The 19,038-nt window shown below is 36.3% G+C and overlaps 1 protein-coding gene across 12 annotated transcripts in view; it reads right to left on the bottom strand.

Moving 5' to 3' along the window:
- ELF2 (E74 like ETS transcription factor 2) overlaps positions 1-19,038 on the bottom strand; it is a 112,022-nt gene that overhangs the window by 22,055 nt on the left and 70,929 nt on the right. For 2 of the 12 annotated variants that reach the window (XM_028102234.2, XM_028102235.2), the window contains exon 1: positions 449-746. The exons of 8 other annotated variants lie outside the window; for them this stretch is intronic. In XM_028102234.2, the coding sequence (XP_027958035.1) occupies positions 449-506 (58 nt within the window). In that variant the 5' untranslated portion in view covers positions 507-746. Of the gene's footprint in view, positions 1-448; positions 747-19,038 lie in introns of those variants that run through there. 2 more of the 12 variants (XM_028102236.2, XM_028102237.2) reach the window with 1 other exon arrangement.

The following is a 19,038-nucleotide window of genomic DNA, read 5'->3' as shown; positions in this document are numbered from 1 at the left end:
CGCCGCCCCCGACCGCGGGCAGCAGCGGCCTCTCCGGCCAGACAGCGTGGCAGGCGCAGTCAAGAGACAACAGCCTCACTCACTTCCTGGTTCCTCAGCAACTGGGGTGAAGCGCACAACTCGTCCGCCCCCGAGTCCCTAACTTAACTGCGGCTCGGTTCTCCAGCACCGGCTGCCAGCGCTCCGCCCGGCAGCTGCCGCCGCTGCTCGCCGAACACACCCTGAAGCGACAGCGCCAGATTCGAGGCAGGTTACTCTCCAAGGTGATCACTTCCTGATTCGTCGCCTCCATTACTTCATTCACTACCCCCCTTTCCCCCGGCCGCTCCACTGACTGAGGTGGACACTGAACCCCCTGCACTGACCGCCATAGGGGAGTCACCCCGCCTTCTGTGCACCCCCTCTCCTGCTGCACCGATGCACAGGAGAAAAGTTCCCCTGTCCTTACCAGCCCGGATGAGCAGATCCAGCTGGTTCGTGGGTCCCTCATGCAGAGACGTCGCCATGTTTATCCCGGGGCTGGAGCTGCTGCTTCACATTGACTTACACCGTGAGCAGCGGCGGCAGGGGAGGAGGCGGAACCCGCCGCCGGAGATACACGCCGTGCGACCGACACACACTCACGCACTCGCACACACTCAGACGCCCGGATCCTTGCGCGTCCTCCGACAGGAAGCCGAGGCCGGCCCGCCTCCCGCCGCGGGGCTGAGAAACCCCACCACCTAACGGCAGGGGCGGCGGCGGCGGCGGCGGCGGCGGCGGCGGCGGCGGCCGCCTCGGCTGGCAACGCGATCCTTCCGCCCCGCGCCCAGACAGGAAGTCCCGGACGCCCGCCCCGAAGAGCGGCCGCGGTCCACCGCGAGAGAGACACCTGAGGCTGAAAACTGCCCCGGGAGCCGCGGCCAGGACAAGGCCCCTCGGCAGGAAGAGGCACATTTCACGCTCTGCGGAAGAAAAGTCTGCAATTGTCCCCACTTTGGAAAAGAGCCATTAATCAAATTTTCTTCCTGGAAGAGATCTAATACCTAGTCCCACAGCTGTAAATAAAGGTGGCTATTTAACTTGTTTGGGCCGTTTCAAAGCTTATGCAACATGTAACCCGTCCACTTGAAAAAGCTGCACTTTAAAACAGGAATACCAACAACAAAAAAAGAGGCATACCTACAAAATATGCTAAAAGCTTTACTTGTAAAGTAAGGAGTTTGTAACTACCTTCAGAGGCTGACTTCGTCTTTTTCCCACTACAGAACTGTTAAAGAGAACACTAAACAGGTATTTATTAGTAAACAACAGAACATGCCAACCTCTGGGAGATTAGATTATCCTTCCCCAATTTGCTAGTCAAGAAATTCATGTACCCTTTCATTTCTACTTTATTTGGAAACAAACGTATTCATTTACATCCTCTCCTTTTTAAAAATATTTTCATAGAAACTAATCTTATAAATAAGTACATGCTAAAATACAATAGAAGAGGGGGATAAATTGCCATTTCGTGACTACAAATTCATTGACGACAGAAAATCAAACCAATAAAATGACTCAGATGAATCTTCATTAAAACAAAAAAATGCTTCCCTGGTCCAAAAGAGGTTTGAAAGAAAATGTTGCCCTGAAGTTGTTTCTACACATAATTTACATAAAATAGTGCCTTCTCCAGAGTAAGTGCTCAATAAGTATGTGCTAAATAAACACCAAAAAAGATTTGGTATTTACAAATTTAAGGTATAATATTTATGATCTGAATGGAATGAACTGTACTGATAATCTAGAAGGAAAAAAATTTCCAGGGTAATACTAATGTAATATTTTACAAAAGTTTGCCCAGTGTGTCAGTGCAATTTCAGAATACACATACACAGCCCAGGACTTTTTTTTCATTTCTTCTAAATACTCATTTATTCTCTTGGAGCTTTGTCCTAGCCCTACCACCATGATCCCCATCCTCCCCCCAAAAAACTTATATGCCATTTCCAAAGTACAACTCCCCTTAAACTCAATAAGGATCTTTCTTGCATTAGGTAAACTTTCACCTACGGGACAGAAGGAACTATATGACTGGCAGCTTTTTAAATCTCTAGTCAATTTTAAAAAAGGGTCATCCATTGATGGCAGCATCTTAGCTGGAGACAGTTTCCAGGTGGGGGATGATATGGAACGCCAAGGAGTAACTGCTGGCTTTAAGCAGATCACGGAAATTGATAATAAACCTGAATTTCTACTCCTATCAATCAGTAGATTTTATGTATTTAAAATGGAAGAGAATCGTATTTTTTCTGGAGGCAACAGGTTAACTTGGCTCAAGAAGGCATACTCAACATACGAGTCATTTTGCAGCCTGATGTGTAACTTTTACCTTTGCTTCTTGAGATGTATCTTAAGAAGTCAATAGTATGTATTTTATTCTTTGTACATCTTAATTATATGTATTCACCTCAGCCTTATATTTTAAGTTCCAAGAGAAGAGAAGCTATATCTATTTCTACCTAAGACTTCACTGTGTGTGTGTGTGTGTGTGTGTGTGTGTGTGTGTGTGAGTGATAACAAATCAATTCAGAAAGACTGGAAAATATTCCTACATATTTAAAGCTCCTGTAAAAACACAATTCCTTGGGCTTTAGTGCACTTCTGCCTTGCTACCGAAACTAAGATTTCAAAAGCCACCAATACTTTAGAAACCAAAAATACTATACTGGAGATAGCAAGTAAGGATAAACTGCTGCTAGAAATATAAGTTGGTACAAACTTTCAGGAAAGCACTGTGGCATTTATATGTCAAGAGTCTAAAAGAGGTTCATACATTCTGACCCAGGAGTTTCATTTCCTGGGCCTAGCCTGAGGAAAGAAGACATTCAATGGATTGTTCCATTAAAAATGCATTAGAAAAAATTTTAACAACACAGTAAAATAGTAAAAATACAAATATGCCAAGATTTAGATATATATTTCTTCCACCAATATGACTCAAACCCTGTAGTACATGTGAATGTATGTATATGTAATATACCGTATACATGTGTGTACACACACATTTCACACACACTCATCTGCATTTCTCAGGTCTTCAAGATGAAGCAGGTATTAATAAGCAGAATAAAAAACTGAGAACAGATAGGCTAGGATGGTAGACAAATCATATTACAGCACATAAGAGCAAATTCATATTCTGCTAATAACATTACAGAAAGATATCTCCTACATCAAAGTTACTGCTATATCCTACAGGGGAAAAAAGATAAATAGGTAACTCTTACTGAAATAAAAGCCACTATGCTAAATGCTATACGTTCACATTTTTCACATATTCCTCCCCCTCATCCTATGAATTATATATTAGTACTGCGCTCCCTTTATAGATGTGGAATCTAAGGTTCCTTGACCAAGGTCATAGAGTTAATGGGAGGATTTGAACCCAAGCACTGACTCTATAGAGTCCTTACCCTCAACTACTACCCAAGCACTAAAGTAACAAGGCCTTTTTATCTGTTATAATGCATTTAGTCCCTGTCCATTTTCTTGTCTGAAAATCCTCTTTTTTTTTTTTTTTTTTTTTTAAGAAAGAGCGCAAGCAGAGGAGGGGCCGGGGGAGAGAGAGAATCTGAAAAAGGCTCCATGCTCAGCCCAGAGCCCAATACCGGGCTCCATCTCACAACCCTGAGATCATGACCTAAGTCGAAATCAAGATTCAGATGCTTAACTGACTGAGCCACCCAGGTGCCCCTGAAAATTCTTTTATATTCCTCCCTTCAAGATGTGGAACCTAATACCCTTCTCCCTTCTAACAAATAGTATAAAGCTGAAGTGATGGTGTGGGACTTCAGAAACTGTCTGCTTGATCTCTTCCTTTAGGGTCACTCTCTGAGGAAGCCAACTGCCATGTCATGAGTACACTCTTAGTAACTGTGGAGAGGCCCTTGAGGCAAGAAACAACGGCATCTTGCCAACAGTCTTGTGTCTGCGCTAACTAGAAGACGGATCCTCCAGCCCTAATCAATTCAGAGGACTGCAGCCTCACAAAAGACCCTGTGCTAGAACCAGCAAGTAAGCTACTCCCCAGTCCTTAACCATAAAAACTACAATATAAGAAATCGTTGCTGTTTCAAGCTGCTAAATTGGGGGTGATTTGTTAATCAGAAAAAGAAAATACAGAAGGAAGGCATTTAAACTCTCAACTTGTCACATTTCAGAGCTTAGATTTTAAAAAAGGATAAAGTTTAGAAACGACTTTAACTTTTAACTACAGTATCCTGAGCAGTTCTTTCCATTTCTTAATTCTTTATAGTCCGGGCATCAACTCTTTCATCCTCCAACCTCTCCATTTTGAAAATGTCTTTATAATATAATCATTATCATTAAAGTCTAATATAACAAAAAATAGATACCCTTGGCTTTTTGAATGATTTTATGGTTCCACAAGAACCAAAATGGAAAACATTCTTGAGAGATATTGTTTCCAATACCATATATATTGCAAATGCTTTTATTTTTAGATTACCCAGATGATTTCATTTGTGTTTTCCATTTATCTAGTATGTGGAATCATAAAATGTTACGGATTGGAAAGGAGCCTAGAGACCACATCACCTAGAGGTTTTCAAAAAATAAAGAACCTGAATATCATGATCTCTCTTCCTGGCTACCCTAAATTAGATATATTATATCTTGAAAACCAATATATAATTGTATGCTCTAATAGATGCTAATAAAAACAAAAGGCACAGGCTTTAAAGTTTAAAAAAAATTACAGGCTGGAATCTAAGGGAGTAGACATTCTATGCATTAATATTATCTTCCTACAATTCAGGAGAAGGATGCCAATTTCCTATTTTAGTAATAACAGCTCTCTACCAATGGGAGAGTTATTTGAGAATCACTAATTTAGTCCAATGCCCTTACATTTTACACATGGGGAAACTGAGGCCCCAAGAAATTAAATAATTTGATCAGTCATGCAGTATCTTATGATTTCAAGGTCAAAAATTCTACAAAACAATCTTCTATAAAACTTAGAAATTATAAAACACGAAAAGTTAAATCCATTTTACTCCAACTATATTTATAAACTATAAGTTGCAAAATGATTGATTTTTTTTTAATGTCAAAAGCTAAAGCAATGGTTAATGTCTTTCTGACAAATTAAGAAAATAAATGAAAAAAATTTTTGAGCAGTGAATGTGGAAGAACAATAAAAGGAGGCCAAATGGTCTAAGCTTTTCTGATACAACTGAACTAATAATGAAATTCAAAGTTGGGGTGTGATGTGTTGGACACGCTTAGGAGGAAAAAAAGTCAAGAAAACTAAGCTATGAGAAAAATATGCCTATCAAAAAAAAAAAAGAAGAAGAAAAATTTGCCTATCAAGGACAAACTGGAAATCAAGTGATTTACGACCATTAAATAAAGCTTGGTTCATCAGCCTTGGAAGATAGACAATAAATGTAGAATCTACAGATTGACAGAGAAAAGATGAATTATTTCACATGTGTTATTTTACTATTTTATTATCTATTTGCAGTTTTTTATACTACTGACTTGTTTTATTTAATGTCAGGTTTTACAAAGTATTATTAAAATGAAGGTGTGTGAACCCATAGTCACATATTCATTCATTTATTCAACAAATAATTATCTAGCACTTACTTTGAGCAAGTTTCTGTCATAGGCATCTATTATTATTATACCTGGTAGCACTAAGTTATATAACAAAAGAAAAAAATTAAGCCTTCCTAATGCACACAGAACTCCCACTAAGGGTGAAATCCTTAGAGATGGTATGATCTATGAAATTGATTATACATGAAATTTGGGAATAGTGGGTTTATACTACATTTTGGACTACCACCCAGGAAAGTTAAAATTATTTATATGTATAAAAGCCTTCATAAATCATAGATTTTTAATGAGGGGTTCACAAAGGCAAAATTTTGTTAGGACTCTGCATTTTTCTAAAGAGAAGGGCCATGGCTTGTTTCAGTCTCAAAAAGATCTATGACTCCTAAAAGTTATTTTATCTTAAGTTCCTAAAAGTTATTTTATCATAAGTTATCTTGCCATATGCATTTATGGACTACAAAAACTCTACAGTGAGTAAGGATTCAGTATGTGCCATTTTTAAGACTGACGGTTTGGGGGCACCTGGGTGGTTCAATCAGTTAAGGGTCCAACTCCTGGTTTCGTCTCAGGTCATGATCTCCCGGTAGTGAGATCAAGCCCCAAGTTGAGCGAGCCCTAAGTAGAGCTCTGCACTCAGCGCAGAGTCAGCTTCAGATTCTCTCTCCCTCCCCTCTCACCCCCTCACACTCTTTCTCTCTTTCTAAAAAAATAAATAAATAAAATAAAATAAATAAAATAAAATAAAAAAATTAAGGTTTGGTTTAGATTCATGTTTTCTGCATTTTACTTATTAAGTTATTCCTGGCCCAGACTCTCCTTGAGCTTGTTGACTCTTCACTCTGTGGTTTACACTAGATGACACACTGCTTCTGATTCTTAGCAGCCATTCCTAGAAAACTGTCACTGATGTTGTAGCTAGTCTTTTCCTATGGATATTAGACAAACAACTCTTTCCAAATAGCATTTATTAAGCACCCATATGTACATGATATCCTGCAAAATGAGTTTAAATAGTTAATGATAACTATATTTTAGATAACATTTATGACAAGTGATCTCAAGGGCTTGGGTTTTTATTATCATTAGAGAATATGTAGTATCTTGAATACTCTTTATATTTTTTTTCAATTCTTGTGAAACTTTATAAGAGCTAATACATGATTTGCATTTAGCATGTTTATGAAAAATTTACAACAGAGTTCTCAACTAAACTATATTACCACTTTAAGTCAAATGCTATTTTGATTGATTCCTAAAGGAATATTCAGATTAAGTAATTTCTTCCCCTCTTACAATATAGCTTCTGCACTCTACCCACCAAAAAGTTCCTCAGAGGTTAACATTGAGCATTTAATTGCCAAACCCAGCTATCTCCTCTTAGTCTTCACCTGACTCTGCTTCTCTGAACAAATAATATTATCAACCACCTCTTACTGAAATCCTTCCCTTCATTTGATTTTTCATGAGAATAAACTGTCTGGCTTTGTTTTTTCCTATTTGTTTCTTTTCAGTTGATTTCATCCACTTCCACACAACACTTAAATGTGGTGTTCTCCCCAAGTGTGATCCTTAACCACCTTCTCTCTTCATTCTTCACTCTTTCAAGAATAGTATTTATTATCCATTCACTTCCAGGGTTTTCAATATTATTTCTGTACTGATTCAAAAATCAGCATCTCCAGGCTTGACTTATTATTTTTTTAGATCTAGGTTCCAATTTCCAATTATATGGCAAACATCTTTATTTGGCTAACCCCCTGGTACCTAAAGGTCTTTTATCTACAAATCTCCTTTATTTTCTCTATCAATAACATTACCATCATCCCAGGCTACAAATCTGCGTCACCTATGATCCTAGTTTAGGAACTTGTCTATTATACAATTTTTTTGTTTTTTTTTTTTTAAATAACAGGAGAGTCTTTTTTTTTTTTTTTTAGATTTTATTTATTTATTTGAGAAAGAGAGAGAGTGCACAAGCAGGGGGAGTGGCAGGCAGAAGGAGAAGCAGACTCTCTGCTGAGCAAGAGCCCCATGCGGGACTTGATTCCAGAACCCTGGGATCATGACCTGAGCTGAAGGCAGATGCTGAGCCACCCAGGAGTCCGTATTATACAATTTTTTAAAAAAAGATTTTATGCATTTGAGAGAGAGATAGCAAGAGAGAGCATGAGCGGGGGGGGGGGGTGCGGCGGGGAGAGGAAGAAGCAGCCTCCCCGATGAGCAGGGAGCCTGACACGGGCCTCAATCCCAAGACCCTGGGATCCCGACCTGAGATGCTCAACTGACTGAGCCACCCAGGCGCCCCTATTATACAATTTTTGAGGGAGGATTTAAAACATACATGAAATTATAAAAAATAATGTAAGAGTCACCTTCCCAACACCCAGAACCAACAACTATTAACATTTTGTTATTTAAAGGTGTTTTTTCACCCTAAGAAATAACACATTACAGGGGAAGGTAACATTTTTGAATACTAGCCCCAGTTCTCATTCACCATTCCATCTCTCCAAAGAAACCACTATCGTAAGTTTTATGCATGTTCTTCAATTTTTTACACTTTTATGTTTTTGTGTATGTATATATTTATAGATGTGTGTATCCCAGAATAATATATATACTATTATTTTTGCATGCTTTGGGTACATAAATGACATTATTCTACATACGCCATTCTAAAATTTCCTTTTTTCATTCAAGATTTACATTCTATCCATGTTGGTGTAAATAAATATAGCTATGCTTTTTAGATGCTACACATTATTCCAGTGCATGAATTTACCCCATTTTATTCATCAAATTATCTACTGGTCGGCAAATAAATGTATTTCCACTTTTCACTTTTATGAACAATGCTACAAAAAATTCCCCTCCATATTTTTTAAACATGTATGCTAGAGTGTCTCCACAGTATATAATAGAAATTTTTACGTACAAATAGAATTTTTATATAATAGAGTAAGTGCATTTTTAATTTTATATGTTACTCTCTCCAAAGTAGCTGTGGAAGTCCAAAATTCCACCAGTGATGTGTTAAGAGTATCCACTTTTCTCAAATTCTTGTCAGTACAAGATATAATCAGACTTTAAAATTTCTGCCATCTGTTGGGTGACAAGAAAACCGTCATCGTTGTATTAATTTGCATATACTTAATAAGTACTGAGAATACTTTTTCATATACTTACTGGCTATTAATATTTCCCTTATAAATTGCCTAGTCATAGCCTTTGTCATTTTTCTATGATACTTTTTGTCTTATTCATGTGTAGAATATTAAGATATTCTAGAAAATAATTTAGATATGTGTTGCAAATATCTTCTGCTAGCCTGCTGTTTGACTTTTACTTTGATTGGGCTATAGTATCGTTTGTCCTACAAAAATTTTAGGTTTTGATGTAGTCAAATTAATATGTGTTTTACCTTACAATGTACATTAAAAAGGAAATAATAAAGGAATTAAGAAATATTTAGAAATGAATTATAATTAAAATATGTCAAATAGGTGTGACACAGCTAAAACAGAACTTAGAGGTCAGGAGATGAAAAGGTTTAAAAATAAACAAGCCAAGTATTCAATTCATAAAGATGGACAAATCAACAAAACAAAACCAAAGAAATAGAAGGAAAGAAATAATAAAGAATAGGAAAAATGAAATAGGGCACAATAATATTTTTTTAAAGAGAGGGAGGGGGGCAGGGGAGAGGGAGAGAGAGAATCTTAAGCAGGCTCCACACCCAGTGCAGAGCCCAGTGCGGGGCTCGATCTCACAGCCCTGAGATCATCAAGAGTCAGATGCTTAACCAACCAAGCCACCCAGGTGCCCCGAAAAGAATAATTTTAAAAAACAGTGCAGATTCACAAAACCAAAATATGATTTTGAAAAGATTAACAAGTTAGACTTCGGCAAGAGTTATCAAGAAAAGAAAGTGCAAATATAAAACAAAAAGAGAGAAATAACCACAGATACAATAGATATAAAAATAATAAATCAGTATTACGAAGTTTAAATGTGGATGAAGTATATACAGAAATTGTGTAAATTATATAAAGAAAAAATGAGTAGTAAGTAGTAAAGAAATTAAATGTAGTACAAAACCTCCTCTCCATATTACTTATGAAAGGTCCTAAACTTAAAGGAAAACAGAGCAAAATGATGAGCAACATGTATCTTTAAATGCAAGGAGAGTTCAAGATCTGAGAATCCACCAATTAACTGGCCACATTTAATAGATTAAAGAAGAAAAATTATGACCTACCAAAAAAGGCAGAAAAAGCATCTGATAAGACTCCATACTTAAGTACAACTTAACATAAAAACAAAACCAAAGGCATAGATGGGAATTCTTTATATACTAAAACCTACAACAAACATTAAACTTCAAGTTGAAACTTGAGATACACTCCCTTCAAGATTAAGAACAAAACAGGGATGCCAATTAGTATCACTACTCTTCATCATATTGGAGTTCTTGACCAACATTTTAAGAAAAGAAAAAGATGTAAGATCACCGGAAAGAAGAGAGGAGGGCTAAGTTGTACCAGCTGAAGTCCTCCGAGACCAGTAAGCTCCCAGTTGATCCACGGATGACCACAAATAGGCAGGTAAGCCCAGCCCATCTCAGCAGAACCACATAGCTAACCCGCAGTCTCAGGAAAATCAGTAACTAGTTCTTGTTTCAAGTCAATAAATGGGGGGGGGAGATTGTTATTCAACAATAGCTGACACAGTAAGGAGAGATGGGTATTCATTACTGGGCAACTATAAAGGTAAAATGTGATGGATATCTGTGGTAGAGTATTGTGCAGCAATTAGCAGCAACATATTAGATACATACAAAGCAACATGCATGGATATTAAGAGCAGTACTTACTAAAAAAGAAGGAAACATTAAGATACATAATACTATTTACGTAAATCTTAAATATATACAACAGCATATATACAATATGCTAAAAATATGCATTAATCAAATTAAATTTGATGTTTATGAGCAAGGGAGATGTGACTTTATATGAAGAGAGGACAGAAAGGAATAAATCAACTGAAAAAATAAGTAAGAGGGTGTGAAATAGGGATCTAAACCTTTCTCTCTATAAAAAGCCAACTATCTTAATATAATTTATTAAATAATCTGTCCTTTCCCACTGCCTTATAAATCTATGTCTATTACACACCAGGTATAAATACATGCTTACTCTGTTCCTGGGGTCTCTATTCTATCCTAATAAACTATCCAGCTGTAGGCTAATAACACATTTTAAATTTTTCTAGGGCCATAGAATCATTCCTTATAGTTAGGAGGGCAAGCACCCTATACTTTGTTCTTTTGCAGAACTGTCTAGACTATTTTTGGATCTTTAAGAGTTTATCAAATTCTTCCAAAAACAAGTCCTCTTGAGATTTTGACTGGAATTGTACTGAATTTATAGATTAATCGGGGAAGAATTAACAGCTTTACCTTGTCCATCTTTCCATGTGTGTTTGTGGATTAAAGATTAAAGGAATCAAATGGTTTTGGTCTATTTCCTCTTAAGTAAGTTGTATATCCCTTAACTTATTTATACCCTTCAATAAAGTTAAATTCTTATTTTCATTAAGGTATTGCAAATTATTGTTAGATTTATTCCTAGATACCTATTTTTCTTTTACTATTATGAATGGAATCTTTTTTGTTTCATTTTTATTTTTTATTTTAAAATTTTTATTATTGAAGTATAGCTGACATACAATGTTACATTAGTCTCAGGTGTAAAACATAATGATTCAACAATTCTATATGTTACTCAGTGCTCACCAGGATAAATGTCATCATTTGTCACCAGATAATGTTTTTACAGTATTATTAACTATATTTCCTGAGTGTACTTATCATCTTCATGACTTCTTTATTTTATAACCGGAAGTCTCTACCTTTTGATTTCCTTCACCTTCTTTGCCCATCCCCCACCCCCAGCAACCAACACTTTGTATTTATGGATCTGTTTCTGGTTTTTATTTGTTTTGTTTTGTTTTTTTAGATTCCACATATAAAAGTGAAACCATATGATATTTGTCTTTCTCTGACTTATTTCACTTAGCATATTATACCCCTGGGTCCATCAATGTTGTCACAAATGGCAAGATTTCATTCTGTTTTTATGGCTGAGTAATATTGCATTGTGTGTGTGTGTGTGTGTGTGTGTGTGTGTGTGTACCACTTGTTTATGATTTTCTGATCATTGTTCTTGTATAGAGCAACCCTGATGAACCCTCTAAGCAGGTTTAAAATCTATACAGTTTCTTAAAATTTATGTGTTAATTAAACCATTTGTAAATACCAATTTTGTTTCTTCCCTTCTGATCTTCATGCCTTTTCTTTTTCTTACTTGCATTTGCTAGAACCCCCAGAAATAATGCTTGTTAGTAGGCAGCTGGCATCCTGTTTCCCTATTAATCATGATATTTGCCATAAATTTTTAATATAGACATCTTATCAAGTCCCAATCGAGATTAAGAGTCTCAGAAGATGGTGAATTTTAATAAATGCTTTTTGGATCTACTGGGATGATTATATAGGTTTTCTCTTTTAATCTATTCATGTGGCAAATTATATTAACAGATTTTCTAATAACCTTCTTTGCCTTCCTAGTATGTATTTAGTCAATAAGTGCTAGATTTACTTTTTTTATTTATTTAGAATATTTGTAGCTATGATCATACATAAATTCAGCAAGAAACTTATTTTTTTTTTATGCTGGGTCCATTTTAAAGGTTTACTACCTCCATAAAATGAGTTGGAAAGCTTTCCCTCTTCTACTGTTTCCATAATAGTTTGTATATAATAGGGCTTATGTATCCCTTGAAATTTTAGTAGTAGGCCTGGGTCTGATGAATTTTGACTGAGGGAATGCATATGTAAAATTAAAGCACTTAAAAGGTTGACTTGAACATTTTCTATTTCTTCTTGAGTCAACTGTGTGTGTATACATATATATATATACACACACTTACATATACATATACATAAATATATACATATATATAATTTTAATTGTCCATAGGTTTTCAAATTCCTTGGCAATAGGTTGTTCATAGTATTTTCTTATGATTTTCAAACTCTATTCTATTGGTTATATTGTTTGTTCTTCACAGTACTCATTTTTCTTTGACCTGTCTATACAGAGGTTCATCTATTTTTTAAACTTTGAGGTTTTATTATCTATTTTCTTTTCTATTTCATTAATATTTACTTTTTTATCTTTATAATTTCTTTTATTCTACTTAATTTGGGTTTATTCTGTTGGTCCTTTATTACCATCTAGATGAACATATGCTCATCATATCAATCTTTCATATTTTCTAATAAATGCATTTACAGCTATTAAATTTTCCAGTGGGTTCTACTTAAGTCACATCTCAAATTTTTATATGCAATGCTTTCATTGTTATTTAGTTGCAAATATTTTATAATTTTCATTTTCTCTTCCATCCATCAGTGAGCCAATATAAAGTATTTTGATTTTCACCTCATTGTTGATTTCTAATTTTATTGTATTATGATGAAATGATATATTTTGAATGACACAGATTTTCTGGACATCATTGAGATTCCTCTATGACCTAGTACACAATTAAAAGCTGACCTATATATAACTGAAAAAAGTGTACAGGGTTGTATTTTATTAGGTTAGGTGCAATGTTCTATATATCTCTAATTTATGAAGTTTGTCAGTGCTGTGGTTCAATTCTTTGATCCCATTTTTAATTTTTTATTTGCTTCATTTTTCAATTTTGGCAGAGGTGTGTTAAAATCTCATTGTTTTGTAGGCATGTCCACTACTCCTTGCCATTTTAAAAGTTTTTGCTTTAAATGGTATTTCAAGGCTATGTTGTTAGATGCATATAAGATTATGATGATTATATTTTCTGGGTTGTTCCTTTTAGCAGTTTGAACAATCTCTGTCCCAATTAAAAATTTTTACCCTAAATTCTATTTTATTATACCAGCTTCCTTTGGTTAGTATTTTTCAGAGGAATATATTGCTGTATCCTTTTTATATCATTATGTTTTGTGTTTCTGTTAAAAATAACACAGACTCATGTTAAGATCACAACAGATTATTTTAATATAATTTCTGGTCTTGGACTTTTTCTACTATCTTGATTTATGATTTGTATTTCCATTTTTTCCCCTTTGTTGACTTTTGTTGGATTGGTCAAGTTTAATTTATTCCCTACCCCCAACTTAGTATTTTGGAAGCTATCCCTTCCATTTCTATTATTTTAGTATGTTCTAGTTGCTTAAAATAAATGTCCTTTTCACTTCTCATTTCTCCAGATCACATTTCACACAGTTCCTAACTATTTTATTCAAGGGCCACCACAATCTAGTTCCACTCTATCTTTCTAGCCTTACTTCTCTCAGCCATATACCTCTACAAAGCCTAATCTCTAGTTAAACTATATTGCTTATCAATCTCTAAATAGAATACAAAATTCCTGGCATTCTGTCCTGGTTCATGACATCTTCTCATTCACTCACTCATTCAATCAACAAATAATTTATTGAAAACTTATTTGGTGCCTAACTCTGACCAATACCAGCAAATGCAAAGGATAAGGTCTCTGATTTTATAAAGCATCATGTCGAAACATTAAATAAACATAAATAGAATAGAATAGGACATCATGAATACATGAATTCAGGTAAGTTAACTGATGGTAACTGGCTCCCATCTTCCATCTACCCTCAAACAACCGTCACTGGAATACACAACTACCCACCAGGTGGCACCAAACCACAGCCAGACCTTAAGGCTGATTGGAATGTCTTAGTCTGAGTCCTGGAACCCCTTCCACACACACCTTCCTCCATACCATTATCTCAGGTCATTTTATTAAACTCATAATGCCATATTTTATGTGATGTGAGGTTTTTGGAATTATTTACCACCTCATCGTGGGAGTTTACTATAGCACAAGTTGTAGGTGCTAACCAAAAAAGAAAAATGGGGGGCTAAGACAAAAAGAACAGAACAGTCCTAATTGAGATTGATGAGTATCAGCTAAAGGCAATCTTTCTCTGAGAAAGTGACATTTAAACCGAGATCTAAAGGATGACCAGGAGTAAGGAACTGAAAAACTGGAAAGCAAACAGTATTTGTAAGCACCCTGTGAAGGTAAAGTTTGGATTCATGGAAATGCAAAAAGACAACAGTGTGTGTGTGTGTGTGTGTGTGTGTGTGTGTGTGTGTACGTACGTACTGCGGTGAGAGGGGTGGTATGTAATTCATCAGAGTATAATCAGAGATTGGACTCTGGAGCCCTACTTACCTTCTGAATTTAAATCCTTGCTCCACCACTTAAATGCTCCACCACTTAAATAGCTGTCTAGCCTTGGAAAAGTTATTCAGCCTAGGGTTGTTAAGAATATTAAAATATTAATATGTGAAGCCCTAGGAACTATTCCTAGCAATATAGTAAAGAAATTTCAAATGTTAGGGTTTTGTTTTTGTAGCTATTATTGTTATTGTTTCTAGATGAGTAAGAGGAACCAAATTATTCAGTGTCTTGAAGGCCATTTTAAAAATTCTGAATATGATCCTAAGTGTAATTAGAACCCACTGAAAGGTTTTAGGGAAGGGAGTGTAATGATTAACTTTATAAATATATTTTTTAAGTCACTTTGGTTACTAGGTAAAGCATAGACTGCTTAGAGTGAAAGGGAGAAAGGCCAAGAATGAAAACAAGAAGTTAGAAGGCCAATGGCCAAGATAGTAACTCTATAATAAAAAACAACCACAGATTGGTCAAGGCTAGCAGCAATGAAGATGGAAAGAAATGGGAAGATTCAAGATATATTTTGGAGGTAAAACTGACATATTTTGGTATTGGACTAGGAGAAGGTATAAATGATGACTTCTCAACCAGAAAATCCTTTGCTACTGGACAAAGATTCTTTGTCTACCAAACTTTACTTAGGCTCCTGAACCTTCTCCTACCTCCTTCTGCATACTTCCTTGTAAAATTCCATTTTAGCAAGAACTCTGCTAAGTCAGTTTAGCTGGTCAGTTTAGAATCCCCCATCCTCTGTATCTGATCACTCTCAGTATTTGGTAGGGTTCCTCATCCTCCCGCATCCCCCAAGTGATGTCTGATCATCCCGGTCTGTCTTCAGCAAGAATCTGTTTGGCCATAAACCCCACCCCTCGGTGTCTGATATTTCCTCTCAGTAATTTTCCATCCACTGAGCCCCATCCTGATCCTGGCTATAAATTCCCATTTGTGGGAATGCTGTATTCGGAGTTGAGCCCACTCTCTCCCTCACTGCAAAATCCCATCATAATGGTCTCTATCCCTATCACAATAGTTTCCCCTTGAATAAAGTCTTCCTTACCATGCTTTAACAAGTGTCACTGCATTTTTTTTCTGTAACACTTTTCAAATGAAATTTTATTCTCCCAGGCTCAGGTAAATTATGAACTTTCCATTACAATAGCTAATAGCTCTCTCCCCCTCACTCTCACTACACTGATTTTTTTGATCCTTAGGTTATAAAAAGTTTTCTTACATATTTTCCCCAATAAAGAGCAAGCTCCTTTATAGTTATGGTCATAGCTAATTTCTTGTTCTAGCTCCCACACACACACACAAATGCTCTGTGTACCACAGGCAGTCTCAGATAACCCCACAAATGGTCTCAGAGCAGGGCAACTCCCCTTGCTCTTTTACTTCCTTCCTTTTAAGAAGTATAAGAATTCTGCCTGCTTTCTTCTCCTTTCAGCTATTCATTCTATCTTTTGGAGTTCTGTTTCCCCCAAGACTAGTTGCAGAATTAAACTAATCTCTCATTAACCTCCCTATTTTGGGGGGCCCCCAAAAACAAGTATACAGGGAGTCTTTCTGTTAAAGTGCTTGCTATTAATTACTATTGAAAAACAGAAGGTGACAAAGTTAAAGTAGGGTTTTATGATCTTTATGGTTTCCAATCTATAGTTCCTGACTCCCTTTGTGAGATGGCAAGCTGAATGCACCAGCTTCTACCCCTGACTTTTATTCCCAAGGATGAGTTTCCCAAAAGTTCCTTCTTTTTTTGTGGAGGCTTCTCCTGCCAGAAAATAGGACTGCAGATGAAACCCAAACATAGTAATTGGTGTCTTCTTGTCTCTGAGGGCCTCCTAAATAGGCATGTAATGGTAGCAAAGAAATTAAAAACAAATGTGATTCTGCCAACCTCATTTTTTTTCAAACTAAATAGCTAAAACTTAATGTTGTAACTCCAAACAGATGTTAAGTGTAGAACAATGTCTCTAGAGAAGAAGGAAAAAAAAAAGGATTTTCAAGTTTGTTCAGGAAAGCAAATGTCAAAAAGAAATCAGCACCTTTTGATTTCTTTTTCCTCTTGGACCAAATCCTTGATTTCCTCTTGAATTTTTTCATTCTAACTTATTATTCTAAATATTTATTTTCTGAGAATTAAGTAGCAGAAAAAAAGGTGATATAGAAGAAAAAGGAGTCAGATTTTCCTAAAAGTCTTGTCAAATGTCATGTACAATAAGAAGCACCTTTTTGCTAACTAAGTTAGAGACATAACTCTTTTCTTTTTGATGTAAAACTTTCTAGAGTGATCTTCTGTAAGGTCACCTCGTATTAAGAAAATGTCTCCCAAGTTTGGCTAACAAAGAATTCATTTTGTTCAAATATATTCTTAAAAAATAAGTAATAATAATAAAATAATAAATAAGTTATCCTGGAAGATAACTATTATCACCACCCTCTAATATAAAATATATGAAAAGTATTTTCAGTTAAATTTTAAAATTGTTCATTCAAGTAGCATAGTATCTTGGCTGATTTACAAAGTGAACAGAGGGGCACCTGGGTAGCTCAGTCGATTAGGCAACCAACTCTTGGTTTCTGCTCAGGTCATGATTTCACAGGTAGTGAGATCCAGCCCCGCATGGAGTTCCTCACGCAGCAGGGAGTCTGCTTGAAAGATTCTCTCCCTCTGCCCCCCCAACTCGTTCGAGCTCTCTCTCTCTCTCAAATAAATAAATAAACCTTTAAAAAACAAAGTGAAAAGAAATCAAACATCCAATTATGATCAAACACTGACCTTAAACTAGGAGAATATGGGGTATTTGTTATAAAAACTGGCACTCTGTCTTAATAATGCCTAAGTGAGGGGGCGCCTGGGTGGCTCAGTCGTTAAGCGTCTGCCTTCGGCTCAGGTCTCCGGCCTGTGTCGGGCTCCCTCTGTGGGAAGCCTGCTTCTCCCTCTCCCACTCCCCCTGTTTGTGTTCCCTCTCGCACTGTGTGTCTGTCAAATAAATAAATAAAATCTTAAAAAAAAATAATGCCTAAGTGAAAGAGAGGAAATGGGTTACACTCTTTCTTCCCTAATATACTCAATGAAAAAAATTATAGAAACATAAAAAATTTTAAAAATAACAATTAGCCCTATCTCATTTCCTAATCCCCACTCCCAAGTTGTAATTAAGCACTGTAAACAGGTTGTTTTTTTTTTTTGCACTGTTCTGATTTTTTTGTGAATGGGAAAAAGAAGTCACTCATGAGTTTCTTTTTTTTTTCTTAAAGATTTTATTTATTTGACAGAGAGAGACACAGCGAGAGAGGGAACACAAGCAGGGGGAGTGGGAGAGGGAGAAGCAGGCTTCCCGCTGAGCAGGGAGCCCGATGTGGGGCTCCATCCCAGGACTCAGGAATCATGACCTGAGCTGTAGGCAGACGCTTAACGACTGAGCCACCCAGCGTCCCACTCATGAGTTTCATGGTACTGTTTCCACACATAAAAAAATTAAAATGGTGACATTTAGAAATGCTTAATTCCATTTGACTTGCTCCTCTGTCCCTAAACCCAGAGGCCTTAACTGTCAACTCTGCCCTTATGATGAAATTTAAAATGACCCACCACATAGCAATAATGCAATCTGGAATCTTCAAGTTAGCTACCATACTTGGCAGTTCTTTGTCTTTCCTCACCTTTCCCCAACCATCCCTACTCCATAGTATTATTTCCTTGAATGCTTGTTTTTCTCAATTTAGTTGGTAAGCTTCTTTGAGGCCAGGCCCCATGTTTTAGTCAACTTTGAATCACTTATTCCCTAGGAGCCATGATGCTGTTTGTATATAATATGTACTTTGTACACGACAGATGTTAAGTTTACCAGTATCTCGACTGTACTTAGTAACTGTCACATGAAGGAGGAAGAGGGAGAATTTATCTGCTGCTTCAAATGTTTGAAAAGAAATGATCTTGGCTTAACTGCAAATATTAACTCTAAAGAACAATTTCAGGAGGTGTCAATTTCTGTGATATGATTTGTGACAGAACAATTTTACAATATGGCAAATTTATATGCTTTCTCTGCTAGATTCTAAGCACTATGAATGTAGGTACGTTGCCTGTCTTGTGTACCCCTC

The sequence above is a fragment of the Eumetopias jubatus genome, unplaced genomic scaffold (genome assembly GCF_037043125.1).
Source record: "Eumetopias jubatus isolate StellerSeaLion01/CBP00866 unplaced genomic scaffold, mEumJub1_p1.0 scaffold_2, whole genome shotgun sequence".
Classification (NCBI taxonomy): Eukaryota; Metazoa; Chordata; class Mammalia; order Carnivora; family Otariidae; genus Eumetopias; species Eumetopias jubatus.
Note: the sequence above shows the minus strand (reverse complement) of the source record. Positions and strands in the feature narration are given on the sequence as shown.